Raw genomic sequence first — 23,179 nt, 5'->3', positions numbered from 1 at the left:
TTATAGTATTTTTTTCAGTCGATAATATTTGTAACAGCCTCGCTTGGGACGTTATTTTTCGGTTATTAAGCATTTACTAACTAGCCACGTATATGTAGCTCAGGAAATGTCAGTCAGTGAATATTTGATTCTCTGTAAGGCTTCGACTTATTTAATTTGAATGTGTTTGCTAACACGTAGCCCGTGTTGTTGTGATACTGTGGTGTTAACAAATTGGCTAGCGTTACATCGTCGGCTGTTTTTTTTTTTTTTAAGCAGACGTTGGGCCAAGAGGATCGGTGTTTTTGGCAGGTACGAGCTAGGTTAGCTTAATTCAACTGTGTGACATGTTTGCTTAACTATAACTTGAAATTAAATGTTTACATTCACTTACCGTTAATTCTTAATTAAAAAGTCAAGCTAGCTACGACTGAAGGATGTCAAGCTAACTCGGGCTTCCTAGCCAGCGCTACGATAGCTTTAGAGTATCTGGCCTTGCCCGCCGAGCCAGCAAGTGTAATGTTACAGAGCCTTTCTTAAAGCTCATACCGACGGCATTCACTTTTTTAAAACGGCGTTTTCCATTTATCGTTCTTTATGGGGAAACAAATCGGCTAACAAGTATAGAAAGCGAGTCTTTGGGTTGTCCGAAACTAACGCTAAATGACAGCTGTTAAGACAGTAGCAACTTAGCAACTAGCTATCATTAACCTAAGCTAAAAAAAGAAGGTAAGTGACGAGGGAAAATTTGCCATTCCGGTTTTTTTTACCGCTGCTCATTTGCATTTTGGGGTATTTTCTGTTGGCGTTTGTGTTCGTATTTACACGGTTTAAAACGGTCCTGCTAGTGTTATTGCTAGTTAGCTTTATGAAACTGGCCTTAGGGGCATTATCTGGCTTAGGGAGGTTTCTTTTGGAGGGGGATCATTCATAAATGGACTGTCTTTGTGCTTCCAAATACCTTCTCAATACGTGAAATATGTCGCTGTTCGCTTTGTATGTTTTTAACAACTCGATAGTTATGTCAAATAGCTGTCATGGGAAAAACAATGCACCACTTCCTTAAATGGGACAGACTGAAAACATGGGCAGCCTACGTAAAGTTAACCAAGACAGCAAGATACTGAGGTCATTGGTGTTTTTCAGAAATATTCCCATACTTGCCCAATGTCCTTACATCATGTTTTTATTTTAAATGTGTGGATAGTGTTTTGGCCTCGGGCAGCTTGAAAAATGAGGTGCCTCACATAATGCACTCTACCTTTCCAGGAGCTGCTGTCATCTTTTGGCATGCACAAGCTGATAAGTTTTACTCCGTCACATAGTGTTCATCTTATCTCGTGACTGGCAAGGCTAGTTTCGCCACAATTCCTGTAGTAAGTGTCACCATATGCAAAGCAACCTAGGTATATATATATATAATATAGTGCTTTGTTTTTCTCATTGTAGTCTTTGGAATGAATTCTGCATTGGCCAGAGTCACTTTGTAGTAAAGACGTATTTAAACACAAAAAATTACTCGCTCATCCCTAGCAAACTTCTATCTGATGATACTGTGTTTTTTTTTATCTTGTGATGGTCAGACACAGCTGAGCTAGCTGTGGACTAGACTGTTTCTGAATCTTCCCAATAATGTTGTCCAGTGATGCAAATGTTGTGATTAGATGAAGCATTACAGCAGTCATTGATCTGTGTAAGTGCCTTTCCATAGGAAAGAGTAGCTGCCCCAAGCTAGCGCCTGCATTACCTGCTCTCTTCAGCAACATCTTAGATCATGGACATGACGGAGTGGCTCTGTGCAGAGACGCCTGCGTGTGGTTGTGAAAGACGACAACAAGATGGTTATTTAGCAGTATTAGCTATGTTGGTCTTCATTATAAACACACAGCACATTGTTACATGGTTTCTTTTAGAATATTTTATCTGTAATTTCTCATGTCTGAGGTCAACAGTTCTCCTCGTACTGATTCCTTTATTGAATTTGCTTTGCGTCAGTCTGCATAAAGATCTCATTTCAGCCGTAGTAAGGAACAGCCACTGTAGATATAATGTGATACTCATGCAAAAGGCTTGAGTTTGTTTGTTTTTTCCCTGTCGAAAATGTTAATTTCATAAAGGCCCAAGTGTTGCTGGAACAAGTTGTGATTAATTTGCTAAATTTACCAGCATTTTTACCATTTTTAATTGTTTTGTAGATGGTTTGTAAAGTTATGGCAGGTACCTGCCATTGCAGAGCTTTTATTTCTGCAATTACAGTCTAAATTGTCCATCTCCAAACAAGCTAATTTCTGTTGTAAGCGTGAGTAATGATTGGGTTGTGTGTAAATGATGGCCTGGGCTCTTAGTCGAGGCAATACCAAAATGCATCACAACCTACGGACTGATTTCTGGCCACGTTTCTCTTTTTCAGATAACAAACCAACATCACCCCAGACTGTTTGTTCCTGCTGTCAGTGTAATTCCGGGTTGCCCGCTAAGCTGTGGCCCTGCATCATGGAGAGCGTCCAAAGTGTCACTGAAGGCTGACCAGAAGGAATGAGGCACTCCAGGAGATGTTCCCAAGTGGCCTTGTGGATGCAGTAGTTGCGTTTCCGAGTGCTTTTTTATGACTAGTGTTGCATGTGTGTCTTTGGACACATCCTAACATCACCTGCCTATTTGTCAGGCGGGGACATGATGCTCTGAGACTGGAGTGGAGAAACGCACAACAAAGAAGCCCCTCTGGTAAACGAAGAAAAAGGGAAAAAGCTGTCCAATAGACACACGGGTCCATTCGTCTGCAGTTTTGGCTCATTTAAGTGTCTTCTGAACCGCTTTGCATTTTAACAGCAACACCTTTCCTCTGTCCTGTGAGGCGTCTCCCTCCCCCTCCCTAAAACAGTCTCCATTGTCATTGGAGTTTCTATGGTTTGCATGGCTGGAAAATAACCGTGGAGAGGCCAGGGTATCACAAGCTTATGGATTTTGACAAGAGAGGGGGCAAGGGAGAGACAGAGGAAGGGAAAAAGATGTCTAAGACAACAAGCAGCAGGACTGGACATGGGGGCAGGAGTACAGGGAGCAATTCTGGAGTTCTTATGGTTGGTCCAAACTTCCGCGTGGGTAAAAAAATTGGCTGTGGAAACTTTGGAGAACTGCGGCTGGGAAAAAATCTCTATACTAACGAATATGTGGCCATTAAGTTGGTAAGTATCTCTTGAAATTGAAAACAAAAACCTACTGTTCCAGGTGTCCTCAAATAACTTATTCTGATAAATCTCTATTGTGAAAAGTTATTATCTTAATTACAGCCCAGTTTCATTGTGCACTTGACTGTTTGAGAGTGAGGTACACAGGAAGTAAATAAGAACAATCAGACGGGGCCCTTTTCCCACGACCTGCTCTTGTATGCTTTTGAGTCAGCTGTCCTCTGGATGAGGTGAAGAAACTGCGACTGAAAGAACATTTTTCTTAAGTGCATTTCAGTGTTTGTTTGTTTGTTTGTTTGTTTGTTTTTTTCTTTAGTAACCTTTGTCACTTCATGCACAGTAGCAATTCTTGTAAAGATCATTTTTACACTTCCTTCCCTTTCACCAATTTCTTCGTCATTAGAATAATGTTAATTCATTTGTAGGCTCTTATTAAATAATCCCACACAGGCCTTAAGCTCAGTCAGTAGTGTACTTGCTTTGTGTCAGCATGAACAGTGTTTTTTTTTTTTTTTTTTTTTCCCCCCAGCGGCACTGGTTTAGTAGCTTTCAAACAGACTGTGAAAACCACATGAACTGTCAAGGCCTGTTTGTTTTCTGATTGCTTGATTCTGGGGCAGCCTGTGACAGCTCAGCCATTTCCTCAGCACTTCAACTTTTCTCTTCACCATAAATTTGTTGCCACTTGTACCACTTTGATGTTTGAAATCTGTTTTTCCCCTGAAATTTGGTCAGTCTAGAAGAAGAGGTCTAACTCACATTCTAGGTATGTGTTAATACTGAAGCTGTTGGGGCTAGGCATATGATTTATATATGATTAACGTTAACATTTCTGTCTCTGAGGGAGGTCGTTATCTCTGAATGGGTATTAACTAAAGGTTGTGCTAACCACTAGAAGGCAGAGGTTAGCAAACAGCTGTAATTGCAGTCCTCCTCTTGTCTGAAGTCTTTAATTGTGCTTGGTGCCTCTCCCCCTCTGCCTGTGAACCCTCCCATCTGTTTGGGTATTTTTATCCCCATGGTGTCCAGCTATATCTGGATCTGGCATTAGGGCTGTAACACCACTACGTGGATCTCGTGGCTACTGGACCCAACATCTCCGACTGTAAAATAACAACAGGGTGAAGTCTGCCAAAGGGCTCATCAGACCCGACTTGACTCTGTAGACTCGGGGTTATTAAGGACTTTTTTTGTTTTGTTGTTGATGTGTATTTTCATGTTGTTTTTAGAGTTAAAATGATGACTTCTGTTGCTTCCTTTCAGGTTCACTATCGTTATCTTTTGTAGGCGTACATTTTCAGCATCAGTGTTATTACTGGGCTTTTATTTATCTGATATTTTAGAAAGACACAGAAAAACAGCAACATGTAACAGTAAAATTACAATTGATGTTTTGTGTTTGCACATGTGTAGCTTTGGGTGAGTTTGTTGGCAGGTTGTGTACGTATGGGTATAGAAGAAAGGACAGACACGGGAAAGAAAATTCAGTGAATACATAAAAAAAAATAAAATAAAACACACACACACACTGCTGTTTCGTGGCATCTTAGGTTCGTTCCCAGAGATGGGAATACCCTAATCGTAGAGCCAGGATGGGTCAGGACACTTAACAGCTGGCACAGCTCTGGGCATTACTGGCGTTGACATGAAGAAGGCTTCTCCGTTCACCCAGACTGCAGATAGTTCCCCGTCCACTTGTTTCTGTCTGTCCCTGATCTCACAGCTCTCCGGGGTAACCCCGTGAGTGTCACTGCCTGTCAAGTAGGGTATCTGATTTGTCAGAGGCTGTTGCTGAGCATTTCCTGGCAGACTAAAACAAATAACAGTCCTGTTATCTATGAACATAAGTTTGACATGAGTTGAATATTGTCGTTTTATCACGGATTTCATTGATCACTGTAAAAATTACAAAAACAGAAAATATGCTGTTTGTTACATGTATCAATCTGTCAATCAGTTTTCAAACAGTTCGTATAGTATATAAATGTCACATGAAACATATCAGATGTTCTCATGCTGCTTGTTTACTGAGCATCTGACTTAGTAACACAAATGTTACTAAATATGTGTTTAAAAAAAAAAAAAAAAAGTAGAAATTTTTTTGCATTTGAATGGCATGAAAAAAAGATTAAAGTGTGCTTATTCTGCTTTGCTAAGTACTCCTTGCAGGTCTATTATAGACTTTAATATAGACTAGAGCCTGATTTAATGGTGCATTTTGGACAACATCTCTTGGAGAAACTCTGATATACAGTAATGTAAAGTGTAAAAAGTAAAGTGTGTGTGTTAGTCCCCATAGGGAAATAGTTCCTCTGCATTTAACCCATTCACCCAGTGAAGCAGTGGGCAGCCACCAATGCAGCGCCCGGGGAGCAGTGTATAGGGACAGTACCTTGCTCAGGGGTACCTCAGGGTAGCCGTTCAGTGGAGTCGAACCCACGACCTTCCGATCATGGGGCCACCACTCTACCTACTGAGCTATCCCTGCCCTATGGGTAGATGAGAAAACATCCCTCCTTTAAAGGAGGGGTGTAATATAAATTTCTTTATGCCCGGTCGAGTGAAGATTGTTGTTTTACCAAGAAATGAATAAAACTATTTTCTTGGGATAACAAATGTAATCTGATTGACGAAAGTAGTTTTTAATCTGCTTTGTTGTAACAACCAATTTTAAATGCTAAGCTCTGAAGGATGGCATGTAATGATTAGTGAGTCTTTGGCTGGTACTGTTGTTTGCTGAATGCTGTGTTTGGCTGGGTATTTTGGTGGCACCTCTGTGAATCAAAGTAAAAAGGTGAATGTCAGTCTCACCCTGCTTTGCCACTTAATAGCAGAGACAGAGATAGAGTTGGTATGGTATGAAAGGCCTGTGCACTCGATCCTCTGGCAGTGGATCGAGAATTGCTTTAAACGTTGCTGCAGGGAGAAGCTGCTAAGTGCTGAAAGGTCGTCTTTGTTGGCAGGCCTTGTGGACACACAGTAGGTCAGTCTTTGGTTCAGCTGGGTGCTTTCTCACACTGGCAAGTGCCTACGTGTTGGAGGCAGGACTGTACAGACGCTGCTGTAAGTACACTGCAGGCTTCACTCCCAAGGGGAGATCCCAGAGTCTTAAAGAAACAAAACCATTAAATGTCTGCTTGCTGTTGTGGCTTACTGTACACACTAGCCACCCGTCAGGCTTTACTGAGAGGGTAAAGTGACACATCATCTCCATCAGAACGTTTTCGTCTAATCCTTTCTATCCATGAGGCATTTTACAGATTTTCATTTTAATACTGCTGTCTTGATGTAGCACTCGCTCTGTCTTACCATCTGTAGTTAATTGTTTTTCGAGAGGTCTTCAACCCCCTCTCAACCACTTCCCTTAGTTTTTGCGTACATTTTTGTTAGGATGTCTACCAGTCCACTTTGAACAGACTTTTGAGTTACAATCTTTGCAGTTTGGTTTTAATTCTAATCCCTTTTGATGTAGCTGGTTGTTTATCGACAGATAGGAATGACCTGTGATACTTTCCACCTTCAGAACTGGTATTGCCAGTAATGAATCAAATAAATGAAGTCTCCTCTTTGTGGTCATGACTACCTTTAGCTATGACAAATGTCTGTAATATCTCCTGAACGCAGGAGGAGAGTAATAAGTAGTGTGGTGCTGATACTTATTGTACAGCCAATGCCTCCCTATAGCTCAGTGAGAGGGGGCTGATGTTGGATGGCCATCTAGGGAGATGAACACAGTAAACACAGCATCCTACTGTGCATTGTGTGCCAGCCACGTGCATGCAGAGGAGTATTTTATGTAGATGGTGCTTGTTAAAGACAGACACATTTCAGATGTGGGGGGGGGGAACAACATTTGTTTTGAGGAATAGAAAGACACCATATGAATTTATAAACTAGGGCTAGTTATAGTCAAATCTACAAGTTGGATAAAGTACAAAATGTCTGATTGGTGCATGTGCTTTGCTGATGTCTCTACCTTTTACACTTGAACACGATGCCTATCAAGGCACTGTGCAAAAAGACAGAGTGCATATTGTTATTTAGGGAAATGATCTAGCTGAGTGCATTATGCAAGTTTTAGACAGCCTTATTAGATAGCTTAGTCTGAGTCAAATAGCAGCAAAAAACAACCTTAATCTGTGGTAAATCTGCAGTTCCCCCATCAGCGCTAGAGTGTTTTATTATACTTTATTTATTTATTTTTGTTTATGGATGGCAAATTTGGAGTGTCACTGCTTCCTTCCTTTCCACTAAGTAACTTATACAAGCACAAACTGAGTGAGAAGCAGCATGGTTGTTGGGACTGCATTATGTTCAGGCTGCTAGACAGCCAGGTACAAACGAAAGCTCATATCTATTTGTATGTGGCTGAGGCACTGATAACACTGAGCAGATGTTCACTCTGTTAGAAAAAAAAAAAGTCATTTAATGTTACTTTACGTATTTCACTAAATGTTTTGCTTCCAGTGAGGACCAGTATACACTGGTAACTACAAGGGATGACCATTTTAAGCATAAATACTATCTGATACTCGCTGTGAAATATTTTAGTTATTTATTTTGTGGTTTTAACAGACTTTAATATTGTGCATTTCTCACATATATGGAGTAATATTTAATATCACCATACCACATGTAATTCATCGGTCTGATATCTGGTTGTCGAGGTGTTGTTCTGTTTTTGTTGGGTAACAAATGTGTTCTTTGTGTGTTACAGAATGTAGTAGGGGTGGTAGTTTACATACAAGTGCTGGTAAATTCCAGGATGTAGAGATTGTAGTACAACAAATAGTCTCACAAAATATTTGATCTATTAAAGAACTTGTTTGTTTGAAAATGACCATGCCTAGCATGCTCTGTGATGGTCCAACTATAGCATGGTCGATTATATACCTTACTCCTTTTTTTTTTTTTTTTTTTTTTCAAATCCAAGTTTGAAATCATGTTTGGTGAACAGATGATTGTCTCCGGTTGACTCTTTTATGTTCTGTGGCTGAGTCACTGGTGCAGAGGCATATGAGTGAGGCAGTGTATCTGAGTGAAGCCAGTCACAGTGCTGGGTCAGTCGTGATGGAAATCTGAGGGGTTGGATCCAGCTCTCTTGTCTGCCTCCCACTGAATCATGATAAGCAGCTCTCGTTGCGGTCTAGTTCAGCAGCTTACACCAGCTCGCCATGAGGCAGTTGTTGAAAAACTTTGAAGGAACAAAAGCTCTATCAGCATGTTTGTCAGGAATTCAAGTGACATCTTGACGCTTTAGCTTTGGCTCTCTAGAGTGCATGCTGGGCAGACTGAGTTAAAAGATCCTTGGATGTCAACAGTATGTAAAAGCCTACCTTTAGTCAGCTAGCTAATCCTCTAATGCAGGGGTGGGCAATTCCAGGCCTCGAGGGCCGGTGTCCTGCAGGTTTTAGATCTCACCTTGGGTCAACACACCTGAATCGCATGATTAGTTCGTTACCAGGCCTCTGGAGAACTGCAGGAGCTAATTTAGCCATTTAAATCAGCTGTGTTGGTTCAAGGACACATCTAAAACCTCCAGGGACACCGGCCCTTGAGGCCTGGAGTTGCCCACCCCTGCTCTAATGAATCGGTAGCCGGCAGCAACACAGTGCATTCATGCAGACTCACATTTGATGTTTGTCAAGATTTTGTCACAGGCATAAAAGCTGCACAGGAATGTCTGTCTTAAATGTTGGTGTTTTTTATAGAAGTACATAAAACACTGACACTGCAAAATCGTGACAGCATAAAAAATAGGTTTGAATATGGTGTATGGGCGTGTGTGCCTGTGGAGCAGTGAGTGCTGTGTAATTGTAGCTTCTAAGTGCACATCCTGGTTCAAACCAAAGCACTAGTCACATTTTCCATTCAGCTGTTTCAGGAGTTACACTCGAGAGTCCATCGCCAAATTACATGCAATGTTCAATCATCACCAGTTTCTCACATTTTGCTCCTTTTTGGTCACTGCCGTGAATGCATGCTTCACCGCTCTGCCTTGACTTTCTTTACAGGATTGTAATTGAGGTGGTAAACAAGAGCCAAAATAACCAAACCAGAATCAGATGATGGTCATTTGAAAAGACCTAGAGCCAGACTGACCTCAGGTCGGTCTATTTCTGAGAGTTTGCTTTGCAAGAGAAGGGGGCAAAGCTCGAGTTCAGAGTTAAAGCTGCTCGATGCCATGTAGGAAATTCAGATATGCCGCCGTATTGCTGGGGCTTAACAGGATCTAGGGCAAATGATTAGGAAAGGGACACGGAGTCATTTTTTGTCATGTTGACTGTAGTTAAGCTTGTCAGCTTTGAAATGAAACTACAGGCTCTTTAAATCTATTGAAAAATTTTGTCATATCAGCGAATTAAAATATAATAAGTGTAAATAAAATACAGTAAGGACTGCTGATTGTTTTTTGTTTTGCATTGCACTGTTACACACACACACACACACGTCAGCTGTGTGTGTGTGTTTTTAAGATGTTATAAACAATGATCAGCTGAAATTCTAGCTAGGCTTTATTTACACAACTTGTGGCTACAGTTTCAGAGTTAAACAAACAAGGCTATGCAATTCAGCGTATCAAACTTTGGCCATGACTCGGTCCCGTAAAAGACAAAGGAGACTTCCTATTAAGGTTCATGTCAGTGGAACAACCCATGACTGTGTAGATCACTGCGTAATATGTTTTTCCTGCTCTGTCTGTAGCGGCTGACTTTGACATGTTTTAAATGCGCAAAGAATTGTCAGAAGCTATAAGCCATAACCGTAATATAAAATTAGGGAAAGCAGTTTATGGTTGCAGTAAATGGCATCTTATAACCACCTCAAAGCCTGATGATGATAATAATAGATATTGAACACTAATTCCTGCTAAGGTCATCTTGAGTCTTGATAATAACATTACATGGTTGTGTTTCTCAATTCATTCAGCTGTGCCACACCTGTCACAGAGCCACTCCTTAACACAGGCAGTAATTCAGTTGGAATATAGTGTACACGGGTCAGAGGCCACCACTCCTTTACTGTACTCGTGTGCATAAAGAAGTGTTTCTTGACCTTGTCCGTAATGTTCTTCTTCACCTCTTACATTTAAAAAAAATCTTTCTAAGGAAGAAGATTCTTTGGGATGAAATGAATGTCTAAATCTGGCTGATCCCAGCACTTCCTGATTGCCGCACTTGGTTTTGGGAAACAGCTGATGATTCCATCTGGGCATGTTAAATTTGAGCTGAAACAGGAGAAGAGCTGGCCACCGGCCAGCTGTTGCCCTCGAACACCGCTGACTTCTTAAAACCACCTTCTAACCTCTAGCTTGAATTGAGAGAATCTAAGCACACCTCAGCCATTTGTCTGAGGCCTACGGTGATCCATTAGCACAAGTAAAGTGAGTGTGATGGCTTGGAAGTAAAGATGCACTCTGTTGACATTTGTGTTGCTCTGTCTAAGATGAGATGAGTCACATTGTCAGTTTCATATTTTGAAATGGTTTACTGGGAGCCAAGCAAAGGTCAGCATCTATTCTGAGCCTTATGCATAATGCTGGGTCTGGTCCCTGGACATAGGCATACATATGCAATGTCATCGTGGCAGAACAACAGATATTTATTTATGAATTACATTACATCCGTGCAGCTGTTGCTTCATCAGTCAATTTTAAGTGTATGATATTGTTCACGGGGGTCAAGGCGCAATCTCTTTTATTTAATTAATATGACATGATACGTCTTTGCAGCTGAATATGTCAGCTGTAAAAATAATTGTTTAACACCATATAACTGGTGTTCAAAATTAATGTGGTTACAAATATTTATTTTAAATCTAAATTTATTGTAAGTTGATGCTACATGTGCAACCAAAACAACTTACTGTCTTTTTTGGTGATTTCAGCCATAATTTTATTTTATTCTGCTGTAATCTGGTGGTTGTTACTTTACCCAGTCCCTGAGGCCAGAACTGATGTTTCTCGGCTGTGTGGAAATGGAGATCAGATTTAGCCCAGATGACATCATATGCAGATGGTTAATCCCAGGAAAAGGACTTTGTGTGGTGCTGATGGTCTGCTCTGTCTACAAGTCTTTGGAGTCCATGAAAAGTTATAATGCAGAAACCAGCAACTGATCGCTGATGACATAATTGTATATTTGTACAAGCTTCAAGTGTTTTGCTCTTAAGGGTCATCCTTCAAATGGCATGTAACATTTAAACTGTGCCATTCGCAGGCTGTTGTAGCTGCAGGATTTGAGGCTCTAAGGGATGTTTTTGTGTTGATATCAACAAGTCTGTAACATTTTTAGTGTTGAGCTGCAGCTAGTAGTCATTTATAGCTGTTTCAGTTCCCATCTTGCCCATTATAGGGTGTCTTCAGTAGTTAGACTGAAGACACCCTATAATGAAGCTGCTTCAGTGTTGTGTCTGAATGGCTGTCATGCGTTTGCAAAATCTACTCCTACTTTCTTGCTTGTGAAGTTGTTTATAAGGATTTGGTTTGTCAGTAAGAGATAAAGCTGTCACAATCTACAGCTCTGGGTTAGTTTCCTTTCTTTATTTAGGGTTTGGTATCATAAATTTAACAGCTTAGATGTAATGTCGGCAGCAAACTATTGTGTGGCCTTTTTAACACACACACACACACACACACACACACACACACACACACACACACACACACACACACACACACACACACAGAGTACACCAGTCAGCCAGGAGAACTACAATCAGGGAAAGATAAATGAAACAACACTGCTAACACCTTTAGGGTGCTTCCAGTATGCTGTGATTATTAATTTAACGTGGTCCACTGATGAACAGTTGTTGAGTTGGCAGCTGGGTCAATGGTGCCAAGGCTCCCTGATGTGTGTGGGGAGGAAAGGCCTGGCCCATGTGTTCTGATCCCACAGAGCTGGCCATTGATTAATCAGAAGCTCAGGGTTCAGTTTCCTGGGGTTCAACTAGGCCAAGGTCCTGAAGCACTTTGAGTGGCCAGTAAGAGTAAGACACTAAAACTGACTGTTTTCTGTATATTAAGTCTTTCTTTTGTTCTAACTTTAGGAATGTGCCTAATAAAGCCCTGTATTTTGTTACTCCACTAAAGATAGCATAGCACCTTTGTGCCCTTTTAAACACACAAAATGTCCCCATCACCTGACCATTAACCCATCAGAAAGAATCTAGAGCAGAAAACTGCTGCTGGTCTGACAGGCATATATTGGTGTGAACTTCTGTTATTTTGCTAGACTTGGAATATGAATTATGGTCCGAGCTGTCGCAGAGTCTGTATGCCACGTGAGTCCAGTAAACCTGAACTGCTGTTTGGGGGCTCTGTCTTTAAATGCTGGTGTCACTTCTAATGTGAGTTCCTCGGTCCTCATATATAATATAGATAGAGTGTGTACAGGGGTGTGGGTGGGTGGGGTGAAGGACCCTTTTCAATCTGTGGATCAGCTGAGTATACATTTAAGACAATGGAAACCTACTATTGTATTCCTTCCGCCATAGTGCTTTTGCCCTGCCCAGTCACGCTACAGGATAGCTCCCATTCTGAGCATGCACAGTAAGACCAGGAAGCAGATTTGAAAAGAAAAAATCTGATTTGTGCAGGAAGCTGAGAAGAATCCCTGTCATATACAGAGATGTTACATCAGACATTTGTAGCTCGGCCCTGGTCATTCACACAACCATAGCTTAGCCCATCTGCTGGGAATAGAGATGACTCTTAAGTACGTAAAGCTGCCATAAGCCTCTGTTTCCTATTGTAAGCTGTTTTAAAGGGTCCTGCGGGTTGGTGCCATCTGTTTTTGCCCCTTATTTATATATTGAATATATTCTCTCCCTCTCCTCCCTGGCATGGCCTGACATGTGTGAGAGACCCGCTCCACCTCCCAGAGCAGTCACACGTCTTCTCCCTCAGGCTTCCACTCCTTTTTATTGCCTCCTCAGTTTCTACTCACTAGCTCTGTGCTTTTCTGTACATTTTTTTTTCTTTGAAGAAAATATGTATGTGATGACTCTGAGATCAGCCAAAGGCTTATCCCATCATCATATGTTCTAGAAAACTATGCGTATAGTTCTTTTTCAAAGAAGAGTTTTCCATGTGCTTATTAATATACTATGTTTACATTTGTACACTGTGCAAAAGTCTTGAGCCACCCCTCATTTCTTTATATTTTGCTTCTAAGGAGCCAGGCTTGCTTAAAAGTGCTCTTCAGTCTTTCTGGAGGCCTTTCAAAGTTTTTTCTAAGGACACTGAATGATTGTTTGTATCTGAGAAATATTTCTTTTTGTTAAATTACTTAACACTGATCTATGAATCACTGGACACTTTGTTACTACAAGCCTGTCACAACAACACATAATTGTTCCTATTTATTTAGTTGAATCTAAAAAAATCCAAAGATGGTGCAGTTTGACCGGCACAATCCAGTGGTTTTCCACCAGCAAGGTGATACCCATAGACCTGTTAGCCGTAAACTTGGCATATCATATCATATCATATCATATCACAGCATCATGTGTAATGGGTTCTAAATCATTTTCATGAAACTCGACAAATGGAGGACAAAAGAACTGCCAGGCTTAAAAGAACTACCGTAGATGTGCAGTCATGTCTCTAAGAAAGACTGACACAGGATCTGCCCCCATTGTTCCATTTACTGAAACCTCATCAGAAATCAGTGAATAAAATCAGAGGACACAGATTTATGGAGTGATGAATCCAGATCTGAAATATTTTGTGCATTATATGTGCAGAGTAGTGTTGGATAGAGCAGGGCGACCAAAAATATTTATCACGATATACATTTGAAAATTTGCGATAACGATATAACTGACGATATAATTGACACTAGACAAAATACTTTACAACTCCTCAACTTTATTAGTGCAAAAAAACCCCATCAATGTATTTTCACTTAAACAAGCAGCTGTTTTAAGTGCATTAAAATAAATATAAAAATGTAACAGTGCAAATGCAAATTCCTTGCTGACAGTTTAACCAAAAGGCATTTCCAGTGGAAACTGGCCGACATATCCTCAGCATAACCATGTATAATATCCACAGAACTTAAAAAGAGGTTAAACACACACAGTACGGTAATATTATGTTGAAGCACAGTACGTATCACTCCGCGAGGCTCCGCCTACGATAGCCGTTATGGTCCGACAATCCATCAAGCGGTGCGGCTTCGTAGCTTAGCAAAGTCGTACTGAAACATTTAACAGATTTTCGAGCGCCGTATACATAAAATCGTTTCCAGGTCAGTAAACACAACCAGAGTTCATACATAAGGCACACGGGATTATAAGGGACTCTGTCGACTTTCAGAAAAATCAAAGGATTGATTTTAAGTGTGCCGTATTTTCCAAACAACGCGGTGATAACGACGGCCCGCTAGCATGCGCTACCAAAAATAGTGCTTTGTTGTGTATCTGATGGACGAAAGCTAAACCAGTTCCACACCAGTGAAGTTGCAGCATTTTTACAAACCAGTTCTGGTTCATCTGTTTCATTCAACGATCCGCTTTCGCTCTTCTCATTCTGCGTCGCCGCCATGTGCGTATGTAAACAAAGGCACTGCGCATGTGCGTTTTACCCATATTCTATCGCCATATTTCATTTTCTTATCGTTGCCCAACATTACACCGGTATTACTGTGAACGGTATGATATAGCCCAGCCCTAGTGTTGGATCATGTTGACAAAGAGCAAAAGGCAGACAATTGAATGTCCTTCAAGAAGCCTGCATATGTATTCCTAAAGACTGCTTAAATGCTAGCTTTCTCAGCTGTTTGCAGAAGTTGCACACTGCAAAACACATAACATAACATTACCAAATAAATCCAGTGCATCAGAGAGAGAAAAAGCCAACCAGCTGTATAACACTGATCACAGCTGTTTTTGTTTTCCCCACAATTAGGCACCTTGATTAAACCAGGGCCTATGTGGGTGGCATTTTAGCACACAGGCAACACTATAGCAAGGTTGGTCAATGCTCTTATGTTTTGTTTTGTTTTTTTAAAACCACCTCCGCTAAACCGTCTTCTGAAAGCACCTTAAACAAAAGCCACAGGATGTATTTATAGCCCTGACAGCCATTTATCATAAAAGGATGTAAAGTCCCTCACCGTGTTCAACATGGCTCATACTTTGTGTTCACACTCCTACGTCCTTTCAGGGCACCAGAAGTAGACGGTGCTCCTGATTTGATAAAGGCCTAATGGAGTGAATGTGGGAGCTTGACAGCCTTTCAGCTTTCAGTTTATATAATTTAAAATAGAAGTGCTTTGGAATTAGATGCCCATGGGAAACAAGTTGATCAAAGTGAAGTTGCTGGGCTCAATAAAGTTTAGGGAATTTTCATATTTTTGTATGTAGAGTAGCTGACTTAATACACAGAAAGCTACAAAACTTTAGGCATGTAAAGCCAGTACACCAAGCACTAAAACTTGGGTTTTCACAAAGGCTGTGGCACAGCTATTGAAGATTAAGGAGAGGAATTAAGTTGGGTGTGTTTGTTCTATCCCCTTCACGTTTGTCTATAATGCCCTTGTCATCATGAGAGTGGGGTTAATCAGATTACATTTTAGGTTGCAAAGCTGGAGCTTGCGATATAATGAACATTATGTCCTGGCGTGTTGATTATCAGCCATGTCATCACAAAAGCCTGTTGTACACCAGCTGGAACTGCTCTTTATCCTCTCATGTCCCTCAAGTGTGACCTGAAACTTAATTAAAGTTCTGTTTGGCATTAAAATAAGTAAAACGTGGTACGATAGGTATTCAAGTTAATTGCAAGGCAGTGCAATCATAAAAATGCACGCGAGGTTGTTCCTCACAAACATTGCTCCCTTGGGGTAAAATTCACACTTTTATGGTGTAGGGAGTTTAAAACGTCCTTTCGCGGTGTGAAAGAACGGAATTGTTTTACATAGGGCTGTGCGATATGACCAAAATCTCATATCCTGATATAAGACCTCTGTCCCGATAACGATATAAATCACAAAAATGTAACATTTTCTGTAAATTCTGTGAATCTCGACTTGCGTGAAGTGTTTCCAGCTGGGCTTCGTGTGCCTGGAGTGTTTTAACCGATGCATGAAACGATATTTTTTTTGGTTATAAGTTGTGACGGCCGCCGTTTTCGTTGTGAGTATTTATTACACGGCGTGCTGCGGGGAAAAGCCTGTTCTAACGTTTGAGTCGAATGTTTATTTTTTAGCACCTGACTAGGGCTGGGTATCGTCACTGATTTCTAGAATCGATTCGATCCACGATTCGATTCGATTTCATTTGAATCTGGGAAATTTTGCCTCAGACAGTCAGAAATATAATAATTCAGATCAGTATATTTACATATTTTTGTATCTATAAAAAGGAAGCTGAGACTTTTGAGACTTTATCAAAGGTGTGAGCATCACAGCAGATGCCTTTGTGTCAAAGTAGCTGAAGATAAAACACAGAAAAACATGAAGGCGATTTTCCTGGCCTGGGATTTTATAAAAATGTTCTGCAGTACATCAAAAACAAAAGAAAACCATTAATCAATATATGAACGTTACCTCTGAAGTTACAGCGGTTTTATTAGAGACACAGCTGAGCGTTTTGCATTTTGTATAATTTTAAAAAGTTTAAATTTGTTTAGAAGCCTATTGAATGGCAGAAATTAGGTTTTCTTTTCAGAAGTAAGTAAAAGGAAAAAAAAAACATCGGTCGACAGCGCTGTAAACAATGGGAGTCTTGTGCGTAACAAGCAAGCGAATAATGCAGAAAACAGATTTTAGGGATAGACGGGAAACTGTTCTTGAAGTATACTGAGAGAGAGGGCTGTGCATGAAGTGTGATTTTATTGTGGTGGAAGCAAAACAGCAAAAGTCAGAGTGAGTCCATGACTATGTTTATGTGAAGCTTAGGTTGGATCTTCTTTTGCTGCTGGTTCGGTCAATATTGTTTGGAGAGAGATCAAACTAACAGCTTCAGAATTGGCGCAAAAAGGGCGTAAACACAAAGCGCGGACCCGCCGAAACATCAGAATCAGCGAGCTGTTGGCTTTCAGCCCCGACCGTGTCCGTGCCGTCGGGTGAGAAAGGCGACATCTCACTGATTGTGATCCGCGGGTCCGCGCTTTGTGTTTACGTCTTTGTGCAGAAGCCATGTTCCTGCTCTCATTTACTGTTTTAAATGTTTGGTGGTTGTCAAAATTTTGTGACGCTTCACCTGAGATTCTGGAATTTTGGGAAAAATACATTTATATAAAAAAATCGATTCACGATTTTAATGAATCGATATCACGTTATCCAAGCCAGAATCGATTTTAATCGATGAATCGATTATTAAAACCCACTCCTACACCTGACGTCTTTTTTGCTTCTCATCCGTAAACACTCTGCATACTCTTTCATGTTTCAGTTTATTTTGAAAAGTCTCAACAGGATCTTGAGCTTTATTGTGAAAGGTTTATGTTCGAACAGCCCTAGTTTTACATTTATCTCATTTACAGGAAAACTTTTTCTGTGTCAAAAAAAAGCAACTTTTGATGCAGTCACCTGTACGCACGCATACGTACACAAACTGATTTGTGAACACTCTTCCTTTCTTCTCTTTTAGGAACCTATAAAATCCAGGGCGCCGCAGCTCCATTTGGAGTATAGATTTTACAAACAGTTGGGGAATTCAGGTAAGAGACTTCACTTTGTATTTTCTTTTTCTGTATTTAGTTTTTCCCTCTAATAGCGCAGGCGGGAGGTGAATGTGAATGGACGTTTTCACACTAGATTGACCTGTGCTGCAAGTGAAACCTTACGCCGAAAGACAATCATGAGCGCCTGTGAAGATGGGTGATTAATTGAGTTTAATCGTTAGTTAGGATTTTGGTCACTGCAGGTTATGAAACAATGCTCTTGTTTTATAAGTCCAGTGCACCAATTTCTCTTTAGTGATTTACTTTCACCACCTGCTACTAAGGACACTCACTGCAAGTCGAGATATTGGAAGTGTAAACAATATATAGCTTCTACCTTTGCTCGCTTCTTCCTTAGGAAATAGAAATCATGTCATGGTGTCATAACTATGAACCTGCAGCGGCTCTTCCAAGGCTTGTGAGGTCTGGGCCTCTTCTTGCTCTAGTTTGCAGCTGCAGGCTTCGTGGTGGTGACTGGTGGTTGCACCTGCATGATGGGCTTCACCATCAGCTCTCACCCTCCAACCCCACCTGGTTAAAGTTCTCTTCTCCTCTGTCTTTGTCATCCTACATATGTGGCTGGTCTCTAGCTACATTCATAAATGTGTAATGTGTCTGTCTCAGACACTGTATTCAGGATGTTGGGCAACACGGTGGCTTCTGCAATCCAGCGCTCGCTCCTATGTATTTTGAATGGACTAGTTCTAAGTTTATGAGAATGCATCAATTTGTTGGAAGACCTAATTACACACCAATCAATGTATAATTATAAGTACAACATTTTTTCAGTAAAACTGAAAAAGGCCGACTGTACCTATTTAAATGAAGCTTACTTGGTCGTTTGTGTGTGCTATTCTAAATCTACTCCAAGTGCTCCTGTTGTTGCAGTGATTCTCGTCTGTTTGTCAAGTAAAGTGCATGTGTCCTGGTCTAATTTAGTGACACGTGCCTGCTTCTTGGCTCCTTGTGCCAGAGCAAAAACCCTCCACTGTTGATACGGAGGTGGGGCATTAGGGCAGTCCTTGGCTATTTATAGCTGGCCCTCTACAAGCATTTGGGCCATTATGGTGTCTGCTTGGATAGCTTCCCTAGTCTCCTTAGTCACGATATCCTCTGCCTCTCTGTGTGCTGCCTGTACACTGTAGGGAAACGCTCCAAGGTGTGTTGACAGGGTGTGGCTTGTTTGTCTGGATGGCGCTCTTTGGTGTAATCTCTTCATTTGACATTTACATTTAGTCAACCATAACTGTACCTGTCACCTCCAGTGCCACTTTCCTTTATTATAGCAGAGGATTCCTGCAGTACAAGCCTGTTTCCCTTGCATTCTTCCTTTCAGTGAGACCACTATTGGTCTTTAGCTTTATTTTTATTTATATATATATATATGTGTGTGTGTGTGTCAATGCACCTGCTTAGCTCTGATATTGTCTTTACTCAAACTGATTTTGGGCAAAGACACACGATTGTCCCTATCCACTTGAATTCAGCACCGATACTAAGTGTGGAGTTAAGCGATGCAAAAACATATCCTCTCCATTCCTCTTTTTGTTGTTCAGTAGCCCTCCCTCAGGGGTGCTAAAAACCAACAAGTGATCATTGGCCTTTTTAAAGTATCCCTGATGTGGCTCACAGCCATTAATCCCACACATGGCACTGTTGGGCTGTTTTAGTCCTCCCCTGTCACTCACCGGGACAACAAGCCAAAGAAGCCCAGAGTATCACACCGCTTTGGCTTGCCTTCTTCCCAAACTGCTGGAACCACGAGCAACCACACACATGCACCTGGGTGTGCACAATAATGGTATGCGTCATGAGACCAGGCAATCTTCCTTCCACTTCCTGTCCAGTTTTGATTCACACATGCCCATTGTGAGCATGGGGCGTTGGACAGGGTCAGCATGGACACTGAGTGACTGCAGACTTCCATACGCAGCAAACTGTGATGTACTTTGTGTTCGGATAGCTTTCACTGAGTAAAATTAGGATTCTCAGCAGTTTGTACTGCAGTAGCACTGCTGTAACAACCCCACAAGCCAGCTTTCCCTGAACTCCTGCACTTTCTGTTTTTTCTTCCACCACATTATCCTTTGAACACTGACTGCCTAATAGTCAGGTGCCAGTGTAATTGGATAATCAAGGTTGTTCACTTGAACTGTCAGTGGTTTAATTTGTTTTAGGTTGAAGTATATTATGTTCCTATTCTAAACAGGTTCAGTAATAGTGATTTTCTCCGACCCGTGCCAGATGTCTTTTGTGTTAATCTTTTGCAAGCGGAAGCATACACACATGAGTAATTTCTGTGGCAAGGCTCATTTATTTTAAATAAATGAAGCGATCTGGCTGCTTTCTGACATTAAGAGATGTTCACATTCAACAGGTGGCTACATAATATTGTCAAGTTTTGCAAACTGTGTGTGTAAATCAAGGAAAATAATGGGGAATATCTGACTATCAAAATGTGATTCATTCTTTTGCTACCTGCACAACACTTTAGAGTTGCAGTATTAGAGCTGAGCAGAGAGGCCTCATCTCCAGCTGGTGACTGACCACTACATGGTGATATGTCAGGAAGGCTCACTTGACCGTCTAGCATGGGAGGAATCAAGGCGATAGATTAAATCTACTTATGTTGTCAACTTGGCTTAATGGGGACATGTGACCCTGTTAGTCCTGCCCAACCGGAGAACCTCAAATATGTCACAGCACGGACTACTCAGCGCTTAACGCCCAGGAGGAGCTTATCTGCACACTATTAATTCTCTCTTGTCCTGAACAGATCCCCGCTGTTGGGAATCCTGTCTCCCACTTTGCAGATTTTTGTGAAAATTTAGAATGGATCTGTTATTGCAGTTGCTTCTGCTACCAGTAGCAAAACAAGTCATTGACATATCCTTTTAGAAGAAGTCTAATGCTACCAATCGTTCACTTTACCACTGTCAGGGGACTGGCTTCAGTTTATAGAGAGTAGGTATCATTTAATGGCATTTTATAGCCATGTAGCTCTTCGAGTCATCTCATCACGCCTGCATGGATGTTATGTAATTAGGGTCATTTGTATGGACGTCTCCTCTCGAATATTGTTAATATTCAGAATCATGAAGGCTTTCAGTGGCATGACGCGGCACGTTGGTGACACAGGATCTCTGTTGATAATGTTTTCTGCAAATCATTGAGGCTCATCCACCCACCTGCTGTGACCCTGGAAAATCATGTGCTTTTATATATTTACTGCTGCTGGTATTATTCAAAGTTGGACTGATAAGATTATTTTAACAACTGTGTCCTTAAGCTGCGGTGTCATCGAGCCACACATGCTTCTGCGGAGGTTAAAATCTAAAGTTATCAGATATAATTAATAATTAACTTACGTAAACTCAACAAAAGTATTGCTGTTTGATCCTCAAGCTGCTGGTTTTTAACCTGACTGCATCTTCGGAGATTGTTGTGCTTTTAAGCTGTGTTGCATTTTTAGCTCCCGGCTCAGTCTTTGAAAGCTCGAACGCTGATCATATTTCAACTTTGTGAGAACCTCTTCAGAGCAGTGAACCTAATGGAAGTCTCTACTTCTCCTGCTCTCTCCTCAATATACTCGACTCTCTAATCTAAATCTTTAATATGGATTCCTTCTCCTCTACCCTCCTCTTTGACGCTGCCCCCTCTCCCCCAGACTTCTCCTCTTTGGCCCTTAAGGCTGACATTTCATTGTAGGCCAACATTGTGTTCGACTAGCATGATGCCGCCTTCCCTCTTACTGTGTCGCCTGAGGACTGCCCGCACATACAATTGGGTGAATTGTCTGAAATTGTCAAGACAGCAAGGGTCAGAGCGCCACTGATGCAGGCTTGCAGTGAAAGCCAGAGCTTTTCCCACAATGCTGAACACACAGTTTATATTTTTGTACGACTTTATGTTACGGTTAGAATTACAGCCATTTATCCTGGTCGGGGCGTTTCAGTTTGCTTTGTGTGTTGTTGAAGGATCCTTGTTTTGTCGTTATGCTTGAGACAATATCCTCTTTTGCACAGCTATTGTTGTGTCATGGTCTATATCACATTTTTGACAAAAATCACCTCATTTACTCCCAGCTGGTCCCATCAGTCATTTTTAGACTAGTTCTCGCAGCTGCTCTGTGTACAAGCTTTGCTCACCAGCAGAAGATTACGATACACACTGCACTCTCCTCTCGTGATGAGTTGAATGCCCTCTAGATTTGGGCCAAGCTTTGACGAGCAGGCCTCCGAGTGATCTCTCATCACTGCCTCATCTGTGGTATTAGACCACAGACATGCATTTAATTGGTGATTCCAAACTGGCCGTTGGTTTGGATGCATGTCGGATAAAACACTAACATGCAAAGAATAGAGTCTTTGGTGTTTATGTTTCAAGTTTATATATTTTTTTTAAAAAAAAGTCAATGTGGCTTTTAGTATAAAATGTTTTTAGTGGTCAGCAAGAGTATAATGGTGCTCTATAAATGTCAATACAGTCCATTCCATCATCACCAGTGAGGCTAAAGTGCAGACGGACGTGCTTGTTTGTGTGTATGCGTGTGCATGGATGCACTGGGGTCCTGTTGCGATGTTAAACTACCATTAAGGCAATGCAGAGTTGTGCCCACTCTAAGCATGTTCCTGGCAACTGATTTACTAGCTGTTATTTAAATGGGAGAGAAATACGTGACTAGTCCTAAAGTCAGATCCTTGGCTCTTTAAACAACTCTGTCATCTCTGTCTCACTATAGTTCCTTCTTAGATTTGTATGTTAGAGCTTGATCATTCTTTTAGTATTTTACTCTTGCTATTTTATTTTTATGTAAATCTGGTGGGAAGATCACTGTTGTGGTTTAAAGGCATATTTTAATGGATGGATCCTCAGCTCTGTTCAGCAACGTTCACCACCTTCAAAGTGAATGAGAAACAACAGCATTAAATCCTGAAACACACGTGTGCGAATCTGTACGTCAGTCCTGTGCACAGCTTTGCAGACCATCGCCTACATTTTGTAGCTGTTTACCGCCCCGTCAGACATGTGTCAAACAATCATTCTGTGGGTGGCTCTTCCACACTGCAGAGTACTGTAGTTATAACCTATAAGAGAACTGATATCTTTGTTTATTTTCCATTTGGTCATCTCTGCTGTCACTCCCTTTCCCTTTCAGCAAATCAGCATTTAATCCATGCACAGCATCGTCCCTGTAGGTTTTTAGAAGTCTGGACACAAGCACATTTGTGTAGGTCGCATACCCGTGATCTTTCTCTCTGCATAGCCAAATAGCTATGCAAATGGACACAAATGTGGTACCATGAATTGATCATTAAGCTGCAAACTTTGTAGCTTT

The 23,179-nt window shown here is 41.1% G+C and overlaps 1 protein-coding gene across 6 annotated transcripts in view; it reads left to right on the top strand.

The window, feature by feature from the left end:
* Positions 1-23,179, top strand: part of csnk1g2b (casein kinase 1, gamma 2b) — a 36,184-nt gene that overhangs the window by 448 nt on the left and 12,557 nt on the right. For 5 of the 6 annotated variants that reach the window (XM_084910896.1, XM_084910898.1, XM_084910893.1 and 2 more), the window contains exons 2-3: positions 2,390-3,164; positions 17,769-17,838. In XM_084910896.1, coding sequence (XP_084767022.1) covers positions 2,937-3,164; positions 17,769-17,838 — 298 coding nt within the window. In that variant the 5' untranslated portion in view covers positions 2,390-2,936. Of the gene's footprint in view, positions 1-48; positions 292-2,389; positions 3,165-17,768; positions 17,839-23,179 lie in introns of those variants that run through there. The other variant, XM_084910895.1, reaches the window with a different exon arrangement.

The sequence above is a fragment of the Perissodus microlepis genome, chromosome 17 (assembly GCF_051167445.1).
Source record: "Perissodus microlepis isolate ML-2025 ecotype Zambia chromosome 17, ASM5116744v1, whole genome shotgun sequence".
In the NCBI taxonomy this organism is placed as follows: Eukaryota; Metazoa; Chordata; class Actinopteri; order Cichliformes; family Cichlidae; genus Perissodus; species Perissodus microlepis.
The sequence above is the reverse complement of the archived record's forward strand: the minus strand, read 5'-3'. Positions and strand labels throughout refer to the sequence as shown.